Here is a 14,422-nt window from a genome sequence, read left to right on the forward strand (position 1 = left end):
ACTTTATGTGGACGGTTCATGTATGAGAACTAGTACAGGAGAACTAGTCGCCGCGTATGCAGTGACTACTGACACTGAAGTTATTGAAACACACCGTATTGATACCCTGTCCGCTCAAGCAGCAGAGCTAGTTGCTCTGACACAAGCCTGTATACACGCCAAGAACCTGAAGGTTAATGTTTACACAGATTCACGTTACGCATTCGGAGTTGTACACGACTTCGGAGTGCTCTGGCAGGAGAGAGGTTTTATGACTTCTCATGGAACCAAGATTCAGCATGGTCTCCTTATTCAAGCTCTGTTAGATGCCATACATTTACCGACATCTATTGCTATCATGAAGTGCAAAGCACATACGAAAGTTACTGACATTATTTCCCAAGGTAATGATCTAGCAGACCGCACAGCCAAGCTTACAGCACAGACTCCAGACATTCCAGTTAATCAGACACATATTCCAGATCCGACTATATGCATGACAGTTAAGGACCCTACTCAAGATGTCATAGATATCCAGTTACATGCTACTCCCGATGAGATCAAGAAATGGTCTGTACAAGGAGGGGTCCAGACAGATCAAGGATGGTTAACGAAGGGTAGAGCCACATGGTTTCTCCCCGATTCTATGGTTCAAGTTATTATCAATACCGCACATAGTCCAGCACATTTAGGAGAAAAAGCTATGTTAGACAGTATCCAGAACATTTGGTTCAACAAGCATTTACGAGCTGCAGCCAAGCAGAAAGTCCGTACCTGTATGATATGTTGTCAGTTTAATCCAGGTAAAAGTGTCCCGGTGGAACAAGGTGGTTTCCAGCCCCCTGACCACCCTTTTGAGGTCCTCCAGATGGATTATATTCAGATGGAGCGATGTCGAGGTTTCAAGTATGTCCTTGTAGTTGTATGCGCTTTGTCCAGGTGGACAGAAGCATATCCAGTCCCAGATTACACAGCCGCGACCACTGCCAAGCAGCTGGTTCGTGAATTCTTCCCTAGATACGGACTCCCTAGAGTCGTATATTCTGATAACGGTCAGCCATTCTCATCCGAACTCATGAAACACGTTTCCCTGTTGTTAGGGTACCAGTGGAAGTTCCATTGTGTACGCCATCCAGAAGCAGCTGGACTAGTCGAAAGACATAATCAGACTCTGAAAATCCGTATAGCAAAAGTCTGTAAAGACAAGGGTGTGGACTGGTTAGTAGCTCTGCCAGTCGCTCTATTTTACATGCGTATGGTCGCACATTCCAGATCAGGTCTGTCCCCGTATGAGGTCGTATTCGGCCGCCCCCCTAACATGTGGGGTACTCCTAGACCCCGAAGTATTACCGATGTTTCATGTAATATGCTGACAGATTACCTAGCTTCCTTGATGTCTGCCCTCAACTCATGTCGTTCACAGGTTGCCGCCGCATTTCCAGACAATACCGAGGTGGCACCGCACGAGATCGTTCCAGGATCCTTGGTGATGGTCCGCAATTTTGACAGATCAAGTCCGCTGGAACCACGTTGGAAGGAGCCACGTCAGGTCCTCTTGACCACCCGAACTGCCGTCAAGTTAGAAGGCAGGAAGGGGTGGGTCCACCTCTCTCATGTAAAACTTTTCAAAGGACCAAAGCCAGACTTCAAAGACATTGCCAAGAACATTTCCCAGGATTCGAAGGATTGCCAGAACATTGTTTTAAAGGACTGTCCCGCACCAGACTTTATTACAACCCCTCCCTTGGTAGAGAAAACTCCGCAACAGGAGTATAAGTTAAAGCTCAGGTCTAATAAGTCAGCCAGTTTGATTGTATAAGTCCTCCCCTAGGTGAAACGGTTAGACTGTTTCTGACATGTATAAAATAGACCCCCATAGTGAGAGAGTCAGTCGAAGTTCACTGCAATGCATCGTTTTTCTAAGTTTCATATTATTTCTTAGCATAATGATTTCCTGCACCAGTTATGCTTTCTATCTGTGTTTTCCAGTTCCTCATGTAAATATGTCTGCTCATATTACAGTAGAGCACACGTTTAGTGATCTGCCTCCTCACGAATATTCATACCGCCTCGCCATGCGTAATAACACATTCATCCGTATGTTACATTATTCACACCAGACCAGCAATGCCACTAATTGTTGGGTGTGTGGTCGACTCCCCCCTTTCCAGACATCGAAGGGAGTTCTGCCACTGTTTCCTTATCCATTTTCACACAATGGTTCGTGTGGAGCATGGTCCACATTAACGTCATCCTCAACAGATATGTTTTTTTCTTAACAGTACATGTTTCCCAGACAAGCAAGGTTTCCCCCATAGAACAGGTTTAGATCTAGAAAATGAAGTATATAATTTAGGAAATTATTCGTCGAATTTCATGGTTCTGAATGTTCAGTCTGATACTACTCCAGACTCACCCGCTATTTCAGTACTACCAGTCAAAGGCGAATTATGTGTCCGTAGTTATGGTTCTGTACATATAGGTCATAGTGAATGTACTACTGTTATCCAGTATAGTGACAGTGGGAAATCTATTTTTATAGCTTCACGTCATTCTTATTTTGTTTGTGGTCAAACTGCATATGTCCGTCTGCCCCTCGATTGGGAGGGAACCTGTTACATTGCTTTCCTACTGCCACCTGTTTTTCTAGCCCCACCTGATTATCATAGGAATTCTTTCTTAGTACACACTAGACACAAGAGAAATCTCCCGATTATCGATTATACTGAAACCGCCGCAGAGCAATTCATTGATATAGATAAAGGTGTTTTCCCTTATTTAGGTACAGTTGTAAATAGTAAGTTAATTCGTAGGTTAACAAGAACCCTTGAAGCTGTAGTAGATGAGACTGCCTCTGCTCTAGGTAACTTAACTGAAGAACAATCCTTTATGAGAATTGTTGTTTTACAGAATCGTCTCGTCCTTGACGTCATACTGGCCGATAGGGGCGGGGCCTGTAGAATTCTCGGATCCAGTTGTTGCATTTTCATTCCAAATAACGCGCCGTCTGTTTATTCAGCTATAACCAGACTCCATAAAATTGCCCATCTGTTACATCAAGATCCAGGCACCTGGACATGGTCCGGTTGGTTCTGGAATGTAATTCCCGCATGGGGATGGAAAGTCCTGTCCTTTCTAGGTATTGCAGTAGCGATCATATTTAGCTGCTGCCTCTGTATACAATGTGGCCCTGCGATTTGCAGCATGTGTGCTACCTCTTGTATTCCTAGTCCCAAGCCCCGTTCTAAATCCCGTTCCAAGACAATTCGAGACGAGCAAATGGTACTGTATGAAATGATAGACGGTATCATGAATATTGATGTTTCCTGATGGAAACGTAGTGACAAGGAGGGAATGTGGAAAAGTAAATTTTGCCATGTTCTGTGTCCCTACGCCCCATCCATCATATGTTATGTATGCATGACCAATATGCATATGTTATTCCCTATGCCCGATTAATGACGCAATTACAGTTGTGTCCACCTCTAATATGTTAGTTTCCAGTCCTCGTGAATACTACGAATATCAGGCCTATGTAAAATAATGTTGCCACGTTTCTCAGTGTGCACGTTATTCCATTATAAAGTCCCCGTTTCTAGGCCTCAAAAGGGCCCGGACCCTGGATTCAGCTCCTGTCTCCTGAAAGCCTCGCTGAGGAGCGATACAGCCCCCACCTGTATCCTCGACCTTTCACTTACTTCCCGCCTTGCAGTGCCCGGTGCACCCCGGCTCTGCCTCTAAGTCTGCCAAAAGTATGTTATAGTTCCAGCTATCAGTTCAGTCCTCCTCCTTTGCATTCCTAAGCTACTGAACTGCATCAATAGTTTCCGTCGTTGTCTAGCCTTCTCGTCTCCCTGTTAGAGAAATACTGTATTTAATGGTCATTTAGTATTCTTCATCACGCATTTCATGTAGAATAATGCATGGTCCAGTCTTAGAATCAAGTTAGCCTCTCCCCTCATGACTTCTAGTTTATATCAACATGTTCCCTAAACATTAGATACCAGATAGGGTTTAGGTACATGTCGCTCCGACCCTCCAGACTCTAGTCTCTGCTCCTAGCACAGAGTTCGTAGCCCCCAGCTTCTCCTAGTAACACGTCATTGCCAGTTTTCGCGCACCATTAGGTTAGAGGTCCCGGCTCCTTAGGTAGCCCCCTCCTATGTGTCCGCCCATTCATGACATATTCTGTTACGTTTTACTTCACATGTCTAAGTAAACTCCCAGTTACACCTCTTTTTACTGTTATCTCTCGCGACTGCTACACGTCATGCCTTCTGCTCCACCCACTGCTACGCCTACTGCAATGTAATGCTATGTGTTTGCGTTATGTATATAAATGAATGTCTTGTTATTGAATGTTAGCGCGCTCATCCCAGACCAAGCCCCGGCAGCTGCCGGGCCTCTTTTCCCCTGTCATCCTGTTCCTATGCAGGTTGTCCTGATCCTGTCCTTATGCTGTAATAAACCTGCAGAAACTCCTACTACCTCGAATCTTGACTCTTATTTATTGAGCTATCTGTTATTCATTCATTCATCCAAAAATAGGGTATTATTTATTTATTTACCACAGAACGACGCACAGTTAAACAATCAGAGTGTATACAGATTATGGTATCTACCCAGAAGTGAACAGAGGCACATCCCCTGGAAGAACTGTTAAGTAACTATGGTGTATAGATGTACTCCGTGTAGGGTCCATTTTGAAGCAACTGGGACACCTGTTTAGGATATGTAAGAACACAGTGCATAAAATAGGGCAAACTGTTGTACAGTTATTCCTCATGGGTAAGGTAAAAGTGGAAGAGCAAAGTAAGCTGGCACCCTTTGCAGAAATACATCACCTTTTAAGGGCCCGCATTTGAAATACTCCATCTAGGCCAAAGGTAGTCCAATTTTGGGCAGGTGTTTGTGTCTCAAGCCTCTCTTTTGTTCCCATAGACTGCCAAAGGTGGTATTTTCCAGTTGGGTGCAACCTAGTGAATTACGATTTCTACCCTATCCAGACTGGCAACCTGCACGTGAGGGTGAGACTTGAAGTGCTTGGAAAGTTGCTTCCCTGACCAAACTAGACTAGATTAATTATGCTCTCCCCACTAGCAAATTGCTGTTTTTTTTGTAAACAAGAGTAGCCAAAAGCTGCAGCCTAAGGCTTCATTTCCTGTTCCATAGATCTCCTGACTCAGCCTCTCTGAATGCTTCAACCAGCAAAGTGTGTTTTTAAGTCTACTGTTCACTGCTACTCACACCTACCTTGGAAAAGAGGCTCCTTTGGCTGACATTGGTCATCTAAGGAAATGAGCTTTGTGCGCTCCTACGGCACATTTGGGAAACATTTAACTACACTCCCAGGCTTCAATGAAGTTTGTTTGGTATTGTGCTACTTTTGCTGATCCCAGGACAATTGATCCCATCCTGCTGACCCTTATCACTGCAGAGATATCATCTGAAACATGCATCACATTAGCATTTTCTGAAACTTGCTTTACTGAGATTCTGGCCATTACCACTACCTGACATTACAGAGGCAGGGCAAATGTATTCTTCTTACTCCAATTCTATCGGCTTATAGCCTAGAACTATGTTAAGGCCACTGTAAGCATACTGTAGTTTAGTGTAGTGTGACAGAGAGTGGTATTGAAGTTTTCACTTTAGCATTATACTAAGTCACACTCAGCATACTTACTGTGGCCACCTAACTAATATTAATGTATTTTGAGAAATATTAGGTGCTACTCAGAGTCCAAACAGTAAATGACGTCAAGTGAATCTATAATATGAGTGTCACAAACTGCTATTACAAAGAATATTTTTCTTTTCGTATTTGCTATGGTTGGTTAATGCTACTAACATTCATATTCGTTTTTCGTATCAAGACTCATTAAATAATTTTTGGGAATGTTTTTAAGTTAACTCTTTTCTGAATTCTCTTATGGTGCAATTCTTTACTTTCATTTTCTTGTTGTGCTAAACTCAACATCGCGTTGTGGGGTGTAGCACTTCCTAAATAGAACACATTTAAAAATATTAAACTCTTTATTCTTTCAGGGTGGTGTATTATTACTTGTGTTAGCATTATGCTGCAACGTTGGGTTTCACGCAGTTTCCAGGAAGCTGTCATTAGATATTGGTGGAGCCAAGCGTCTTCAAGCTTTGTCGCACATTGTTTCCGTCATCATACTGTCTCCATGGGTCATCGTCCTTGCTGCAACTACTGAGGTAATTGGAAGCAGGATAGTGTGTTGTGTTTTTTGTTGTCATGCTGACTTGTGATTCTTGTTGTTAATAAAATGTACATATTTTATGAATATTTGGATCCAAGTTTGAAGGGAATACAAGTTTTACTGCAAGAAAAATTGGGCTAATATAAAATCAGTCTCAGCTGTTAATGTTGCGAATTGTTAAAGCGCCGTCTTTCCTTTGAAAGTGCATGAGAATTTTCCTGGTAATGACTGGGGCTTTCCAGACCCTGACGAAGGTTACCCGATGATTCCCTGTCATTAATGACACCTCTTTCTAGTCCTGGGTTTTCTTGACTCATTTCAGCTGATCCAACTGGACTAACACACCTAAAACAATGACTTGTAACAGGAAATCTCAGCCAAAATGGTGTCCTCTGTGACAATGAGTCATATAGTAAGCTTACATTGCTTTTGCAAAATATCTGGGTTTTTGTTTATAATATTTAACCTGGGGAAACACACTGACATTGAGTGTTTTGTGATGTTTGTAGAATAATGAACAATGCCATGTGTACTATTGTCCTTAGATCTAATTTATTGACTGTAATTTGGCAGATAAAAAAGGCAGGTATCTATTTTAGGCTAGCCAATTCTGTGATGTACAGTGAAGTGAATAAAAGTGGGAGCATGGCTTGGTTTTGTTGCCTTTTCAAAGGGTCCATTAATCAGGAAAGATATATTTCTTCAGAAAGCGTGCATTTGGCCCTGGATTTCACAGTCATTTTCTGACAAGAAAGCCGGTTTAAACTGGCAAAGATGGAAGTGAAAGGGTAGGAGAAATCCAGTATAATTTGAGAAAATTGATGGACAAGTGGATTTTTAGAGGCCAGATAAAATACAGTAGTACATGTTACCCATCACTTACTAGTGGAAGAGGCAGTGCGAAGAGGTATATTACACCAGAGGCTGGTAAGTGGAAGAAGAAACTGAAAAGAATAGAATAGACTCCGGGTCTAGAGTATATCTGATACAATAGATTATGAGCTATGGGGAGTGAGGAAAAAGTAATAAACTGAGTGAGGGTTGTCGATAGTGGGACAAACCCCAAATGCAATTGACAGGGTGACCCAGATATGATGGAAGCATAGATTCTTTTCTTTTATGGGGAGCAACAGAATGTAACATTTCCAAAAACTCCTGGCCCGTTGTGGGAAACTGTGAGAAATAATAGAGGACCAAGGGCTCCTCCTAATGAATGGGGTGTGGTCCTAGGAAATAGATATGAAGCTCTATCAGGGCTAAATGCCTGTGATTGACTGGGTAGAAGTAAATTTGATATTGATTATCCTATTCCCAATGGAGGATGTGCAGGGGGGGAATTGGAAGCTCAGATTAATTCTGTAACAACTGATCTATTGTTAAATGCTAGCAGTATACAGGGTGTTTTAGGTGATACATGCAATGATTATCAACTTACTGGTCGCCTTGGTTATACTGATGAAAGTGATTTACATGTAAATTTATCCCCAGAGAGGGCTGTAAATGTGGATAATGTAGGTGTAAACTATCTCACCCAGGAACAAAGGGCTAGCCTACCTATTAGCATTGAATCCACCAACGACAAGGCCTTTGGCCAATATATTCTAACGTCCAGGAATGTTGCAGGTTTGAGAAGTAAGATACCATCACAGGACTGGCAAACTTTCCTGGATTCAAAGGATGTTATCCTTCTCCAGGAAACTTGGCAATTAGATCCAGATCCTGTTGAAGGATACCTACATTTTTATGTCCCGGCTACACCTAGTCAAAGGGGAAGACCTAAAGGTGGTCTAGTGACATGGGTAAAACAAAATAGTGACTATTCAGTTGTTCAATTGGTTACTAATAGCCCTGATATACTGTTGGTCAAGTTACAGCGACCATCCTGCAAGGACCTTTATATTTTCAACATTTATTCAAGGGGTTTACCTGGTGGTAAACCCACGGAGGCGATTGATTTGTTAGATTCCCTTCTAAAACAACATTGCCTAAACGCAAATGTTATTGTTGGAGGTGATTTTAATTGTTGTTTTGAACCCTTAGATAACCACGATGTAGATCTCATGATAGAAGAGGACTACATCTGGGATATCCCTCAGCTTTCCTTACCACCAATGAAAAAATGGTCTGAGGCTGCACTGCAGCTAAACATTCTGTGTGTTGAGTCTGGGTTGCGGGCCACCAATGGAAGAGTGGTCTCTGATAAACAGGGTGCCACCACCTTTTCTAATGGAAATTCACAAAGTCGTATTGACTACATTTTAATTAACAAAGAGAATTGGGCCAGTGTTGTTGATATGTGGATAGAGCCTAGAGTGGAAAGCGACCATGATCCACTAATTCTGACATTTAAATTGTTTGGAGTATTGGAAAAAGACGTTTTGAGGGAAAATGTTCAAATAAACCTCTCAAATGACAACAGACGCATTAGATGGTCAACTTGTGCAGCCAATGAGGAAAGCATAATTGCTATGAGGGACTTAACAACCCAGGCCATCAAAGAAGTAAAGAGTATAACCATTATGGACACTCAGATATCTGAAGTCAGTAGGATCCATGATGACTTTTTTAATAGGTTAAAAAATGTTTTTGTTAAAACAGTTACTAAGAAGCAACGTAGGCCAGTAAGAAAGGAAGACCAGTGGTACGACAAATCCTGCAGGGGTGCTTACAAGGTATTGTCTGATGCTGTGAAGACAAAAGATATAAATAAAATAAGGGATGCACGTGTTATGTATAAAAAGGTCCAAATAAGTGCAAAAAGGGACTGGGAGGAAGGCTACTGGAGGGATCTCCTTAAAGCAAGCGAGGAAAGATCTATGACGCCCTTTTGGAACATTGTAAAATGGGGAAGGGGGGCCATAAGAGGAGAACCCATGAATCATGTGTCACCAGAAGCATGGGTATCCCATTATGCGACCCAGTTCGCTGCTGAGGACACTGATGGAGAGGAGTGTGTGGCCCCTGTTGATACCTTGGAGAGTCACCTTATCTTCAGTAAAGCTGATGTCCTAAAAACTCTAAATAATATACCTAAAGCCAGAGCACCGGGCCTAGACTCTGTTCCAGCAGACCTTTTTATGCACGATAAAGACCTATGGGCCACGTACATTCACTTGCTAGCAAATGGTATCGTGAAGGGCTCGCCTATTCCTGAGACCTGGAAGGGAGCCGAGATTATCCCCATCTATAACAAGCATTTACAATGCAATGGTTTTGCCTTTGTTAAAGTTAGAGCTATTGGCATTGCTCTTGACATTATTTTTATTTATGTTTTTTTTAACATAAATAAATGGCATTGTCATTTACAATGCCAATAGCTTAATCTCTCGCAAATGCCACACACAAACACTCACATTGACCCCCCCCCCCACACACACACACCCACACAGAGCCCCCCACACACACAGGCGAAACCTAAAAAGCACTGTCATAGCCAATAGCTCGCGCCTGTGCAATGGATATTGGCTGTGCCCATATCTTTTTGTAATTATATAAAGCAGTGCCGTTGCTGTGCAGCATTCTCTTGACATGAAGTTTGAGCATTTTGCGTTTAGTCTGGTACCAAAAAGATCAATTTGTGGATAACTTCATTCCTGACAACATATTTTGAATGAGGTTTACACTTAGCTACCACTAGTGATTTTCATTGTAATATATGCTTAGCAGATCTGCTTGCCAATTTAGGAGACCTGGTAGGTATAGTGCCTGGCAGTCTTATAAGAAGCCAATGCCGTATTGCTTGATAATCCAGAAACATAATTAGGGATCTGGTACCACCATGTTTGAATAGATAATACACTGTGGATGTGTTGGCTGTTTGGATCAACAATCTGTTCCTGTCACTTTTTAGAAACAGGTTGGTTCCGTCTGCTCAACAGCGGGACCTTAGAACCATGACGTCACTTGGGCGTCTTGGTACTTGTTGCTGGAGTTCTATAAGCAAGAACAGTGAAGAAGGACAACACTTTCTAACTGTACTGCCCTTTACAGAAATATGGCCTACCCCTTAAAATATTGCCTGCTATGTAATGTTGCTGTAAAAAGCTCAATTGCAGAAAGCACTGGCAAGCACATTTTTAAGCTATGTGAAAGTCTTCGATTCTTTGAGCACATCGTATACTAATGGTATTGCTAATGGTTAAATATTAATTTGATTTCGCTACATACTGCAAGTGGATGCATCTGTTTTGTACATAAACAGCGCGCATTGTTTGCTTTCGTTACGATTTTACAGTGTACACATTTTGTTTCTACTACTTTATTTACTTGAAATGGCATATCTTCAAGATAGTCGTGAGATTGACAGCAGCAGCTGCACAGTGGTATTGTAACGAGGCAGGAAGGGTGAGGGATAGGGAAGCGCTCCACGGAAACCTGGCAGACCAGCACTGTTATGAAAGTTTCAAAAAGAAGAAACAGCGACGCAGGGTGGGCATGCAGAACATGGGATAAATGCTGCATTAAAATGTAAGCAGCTACGAGCGCCAAAGGTGAACACAGGCATAAGCAGGAAACCATGAAAACAAGCATTTGCAATGCAATAGGTCTCGGATTTATGAGAGTTTGAGCTATTGACATTGCATACGACAATGCCTTTTATTTTTGTTTTCGTTTTTAAAACATAAATAGAAGGCATTGTGATTTACAATGCCAATAGCTTAAACTTGTGTAAATTCAAGACCTATTGCATTGCAAATGCTTGGTTAGGACTTGTGCCCTGGACAGGGGGTCAGGGGAGTGATAGACCGGCATGACTAAAGCAGAAGGGCGTGGTAACAAAAGGGCAGGGGTGGAGACAGACGCATGGGTAAAGACTAAGGCCCGGAGAGAAACAGAATTGGAGGGGAACTGACAAAAGTGCAGGGGTGAAAGAGAAGCATGGGTAAAGATACAAATGTCGAGGAGAAACAGAAAGGCAGAGGTAGAGACGGAGGCAGAAGAGACGGAGGCAGAGGTAGAGACGGAAGCACAGGAAAGACAGGAAGGCAGGGCAGAAACAGCAGGGCAGGAGTACAGACCAAACACGGGTAAAGACAGAAAGACAGGACGGCAGGGGGAAAAGCAGAAGGGCAAGGGGAGAAACAGAAGGGCAAGGGGAAAAGCAGAAGGGCAAGTGGAGTGAAGGATGGGAAAGGTAGAAACAGGAGCCGTATTAAAGACAGAAAGGCTGGGAAGAAACAGATGGGCAAGGAAAGTGACCGATGGGCATGGAGGAGACAGAAGGGTATGGGGAGAGAAGGGTATAGGAAAAACCGAATGTTGGGGGAAGAGACAGGCGAGTGGAGAATCATATGGTTGATGAAGAAACAGAAGGGAAGGAGGCAGTACAGAAGAAGGGCAGTAAGAAAAGGTTAGGGTATTCCTAGTTTCCATCCCATTCATAGGGGCTGCACGCAATTTTACTGTTCATGGGCGGGGTGGACTCAGGGCGTGCACAAGATCACACATGGTGGCGGTACGGCGCTCATAGAGCTGTGAACAAGGGATGTGCATTATTTTACTGCTTATGGACGAGCCTGCTTGGTGCATGCACCGGAGCACACATGCTAACGTGTAGATCGCTCACAGAACGGGTGACTGCTCCCGTTCACACGGGTTGCATGTTATTTTAATGATTATGGACGAGATGGAGTCAGTGCGTGCACCAGAGCACACATGGCGGTGTGTGCAGTGCTCACGTCGCGGTGGACGATTGCTCCCGGTCACGCGATCTGCACGTGTATTTTATTTTTTGTGGCGAAGTGTCCTGTGCTCAGAGGGAGAGGCAGGAGAGACCCCAAGGAGCACAGCACTCGTGATGCAAATATGTACAGTATTTATTGTAGCATAAGGTAGCATGCAACACTATGTTTTAATTAGGACTTGACATTTCTCTGTGCAGACGATGGCATATGGTAGCCCCAGCCCGTCCTGTTCACCCGCGTGCCCCCGACACCACCTTGATATCGGTGTATCCATGGTTTCCCCCTCCCCCGCCATCCAGCCTTGGCCAGAGCTCAGCTGTTTCAGGCTGGAGCATTGTCTGCGCCGCGGAACGGCAAGAGTTAACCTCTCTGCCGCATCTGCAGCCTGCTCCACGAGTGACCGGCGGGCTCAGAGCGCGGAGGACCCAGGCAGCGGGGCGAGGGCTCTGGATGCGGGGAGGACGGAGGTATGTCGCCGGGGGTGGGGGCTGTAGGTAAAAGCGCTATCACACAAATACAAAGCACTGATAGGCGCTATAAAGCCGAGGCGCCCTGCCACGGCCTGGCTGGCAGGGACGGGGATGTGTGTGTGATGGGGGGCGTGGGCTATGCCTGAAAGATCCCGGCGAAGGGGGTGGGTTGAGAGCCCAGCTGGGGGTCCGCTGTCACCTGCCGGGGGCAGCCGCACAATAGACAGCAGTGCTCTGATCCTCGCGGTTGTTGGAGTGAGAAGCAGCGGGAGGGGGGCGGGAAGACGGTAGGGGGGCGGGAACGGGGCCGGGGAGACACAGAGAGCGAGGCAGCGGTAGGGGGGCGGGAACGGGAGCCGAGGCAGCGGTAAAAAGCAAAAAAACAAAGCAAGCACTCACCTGGACTTCTTCCGGGTGCCTTCAATGGCGGACCAGATTCGGGGGCGTTCCCGGCTTTCGGCTGACGTCGCGTGACGTTGGCAAAAGCCAAAGAATCTCGGGAACGCCCCCGAATCTGGTCCGGCATTGACGGACAGGCCCCTCGTCCAATGGCTAGGCTCCATTTATGGAGCCAGCCAATGAATGACGAGGGCCGACCCAAACCCACACTACAGTTCTCATTAGGTTTTCGCCTGCGCGAAAAAGATGCGCAGAGCGCATCTTTTCGCCAGGCAAAACCTAAAAAGGGGGCATGCTCGGATCCAGGCAACTATAGGCCCATTAGCCTGATCGCATGTATACAGAAAGTTCTGGCAAGACTCTTACTCCAGCGAATCCATGGGTGGATAGATGAACAGGACATACTGTCACCCCTGCAGGCAGGCTTTCGTAGCCATACAAGTACCATAGATCAAGTGTTTAGATTTGTTTTAATCTACTGGCGTGTAGTTTTACTTGGGGGGGGGGGGGGGATGCTTTTTGCTGCCTTCGTCGATTTAAAATCGGCTTTTGATCTGGTCCCCCGCCACAAGTTGTGGAATACTCTCCATAATCAGGGTATCCCCAATGAAATTCTGTCCTTATTAATGAGAATGCACGAAAATAATTTTGCACAAGTGCGATGGAACCAACAGGGCAGCGTCACTGATAAATTCCCTATTGCGAAGGGAGTACGCCAAGGATGCGTGCTCGCTCCAACGCTTTTCTCGCTATACATCAACAGGGTGATCAGATACTTCGAACACCAACCAACAGATGCCCCTAAGCTGGCAGGTAGACTGATCCCCCTGTTGATGTTTGCGGATGATACCCTGCTGATATCTAAGACACAACAGGGACTTCATAGGGCCATTGGAGTTTTTGAATCATTCTGTGCAGATCATGGTCTTGTAATTAATACAAGTAAAACAAAATTTATGGTTTTGCATAAACGGCGACACATTAGAGGGAAGGTCACTATGGACGGGGTTCAGCTTGAACAGACCCAGGTTTTCAAGTACCTTGGAATTAACTTGTCCTATAATTTAGATTGGAAACAACATACTAATGAGCTAGCGACAAGACATGCTCAATTAACCGGAGCCCTTACTAAGGAATTTTTTACATCTCAGACTAAACCAATCAGACCGGTTTTAAAAATTTATAATGCCAAGGTAGGGGCGGCAGTTCTATATGGAGCTGAACTCTGGGGGCCCAGTAATCTTACAAAACTGACGGTAGCACAGAATAGATTCCTCCGTAACATTACTGGGTTACCCTTGATACCCTTAAAATATGATCTGGGATTCCATAGCTTTGAGGATATGGCTAGATACAGATCTGTAGCCTACTGGAGAAGGCTTTGGGTAACCCCAGAACTCTCTCAGTATGCCCAAGGTTTTTTAGAGATTCGAACCCTGGATAAAGGTTGTAAAATAGTCTGGTTGAGAGATGTAAGAAGTATATATAGGGCGATGGGATTATCCCAATTGTGGGACGATCCGGTAAACAATGCATTTCCACCAAAAAAGGCACTTCGAGATTTATACTGGAGCATGATTGAGACAAAGTGTTTTAGAAACCGTATCGATCGATCTTTTACTAACGATTTTCTAGAACTTAAGCATGCACCGGCCCTAGAACTTTA

At 44.3% G+C, this 14,422-nt stretch overlaps 1 protein-coding gene across 1 annotated transcript in view; it reads left to right on the top strand.

Annotated features, from left to right (window-relative positions):
• Positions 1–14,422, top strand: part of SLC30A5 (solute carrier family 30 member 5) — a 311,396-nt gene that overhangs the window by 97,272 nt on the left and 199,702 nt on the right. Inside the window, exon 8 of the mRNA XM_078675193.1 lies at positions 6,028–6,198. Within this exon, the coding sequence (XP_078531319.1) occupies positions 6,028–6,198 (171 nt within the window). The remainder of the gene's footprint in view (positions 1–6,027; positions 6,199–14,422) is intronic.

The sequence above is a fragment of the Lissotriton helveticus genome, chromosome 2_1 (genome assembly GCF_964261635.1).
Source record: "Lissotriton helveticus chromosome 2_1, aLisHel1.1, whole genome shotgun sequence".
Lineage (NCBI taxonomy): Eukaryota > Metazoa > Chordata > Amphibia > Caudata > Salamandridae > Lissotriton > Lissotriton helveticus.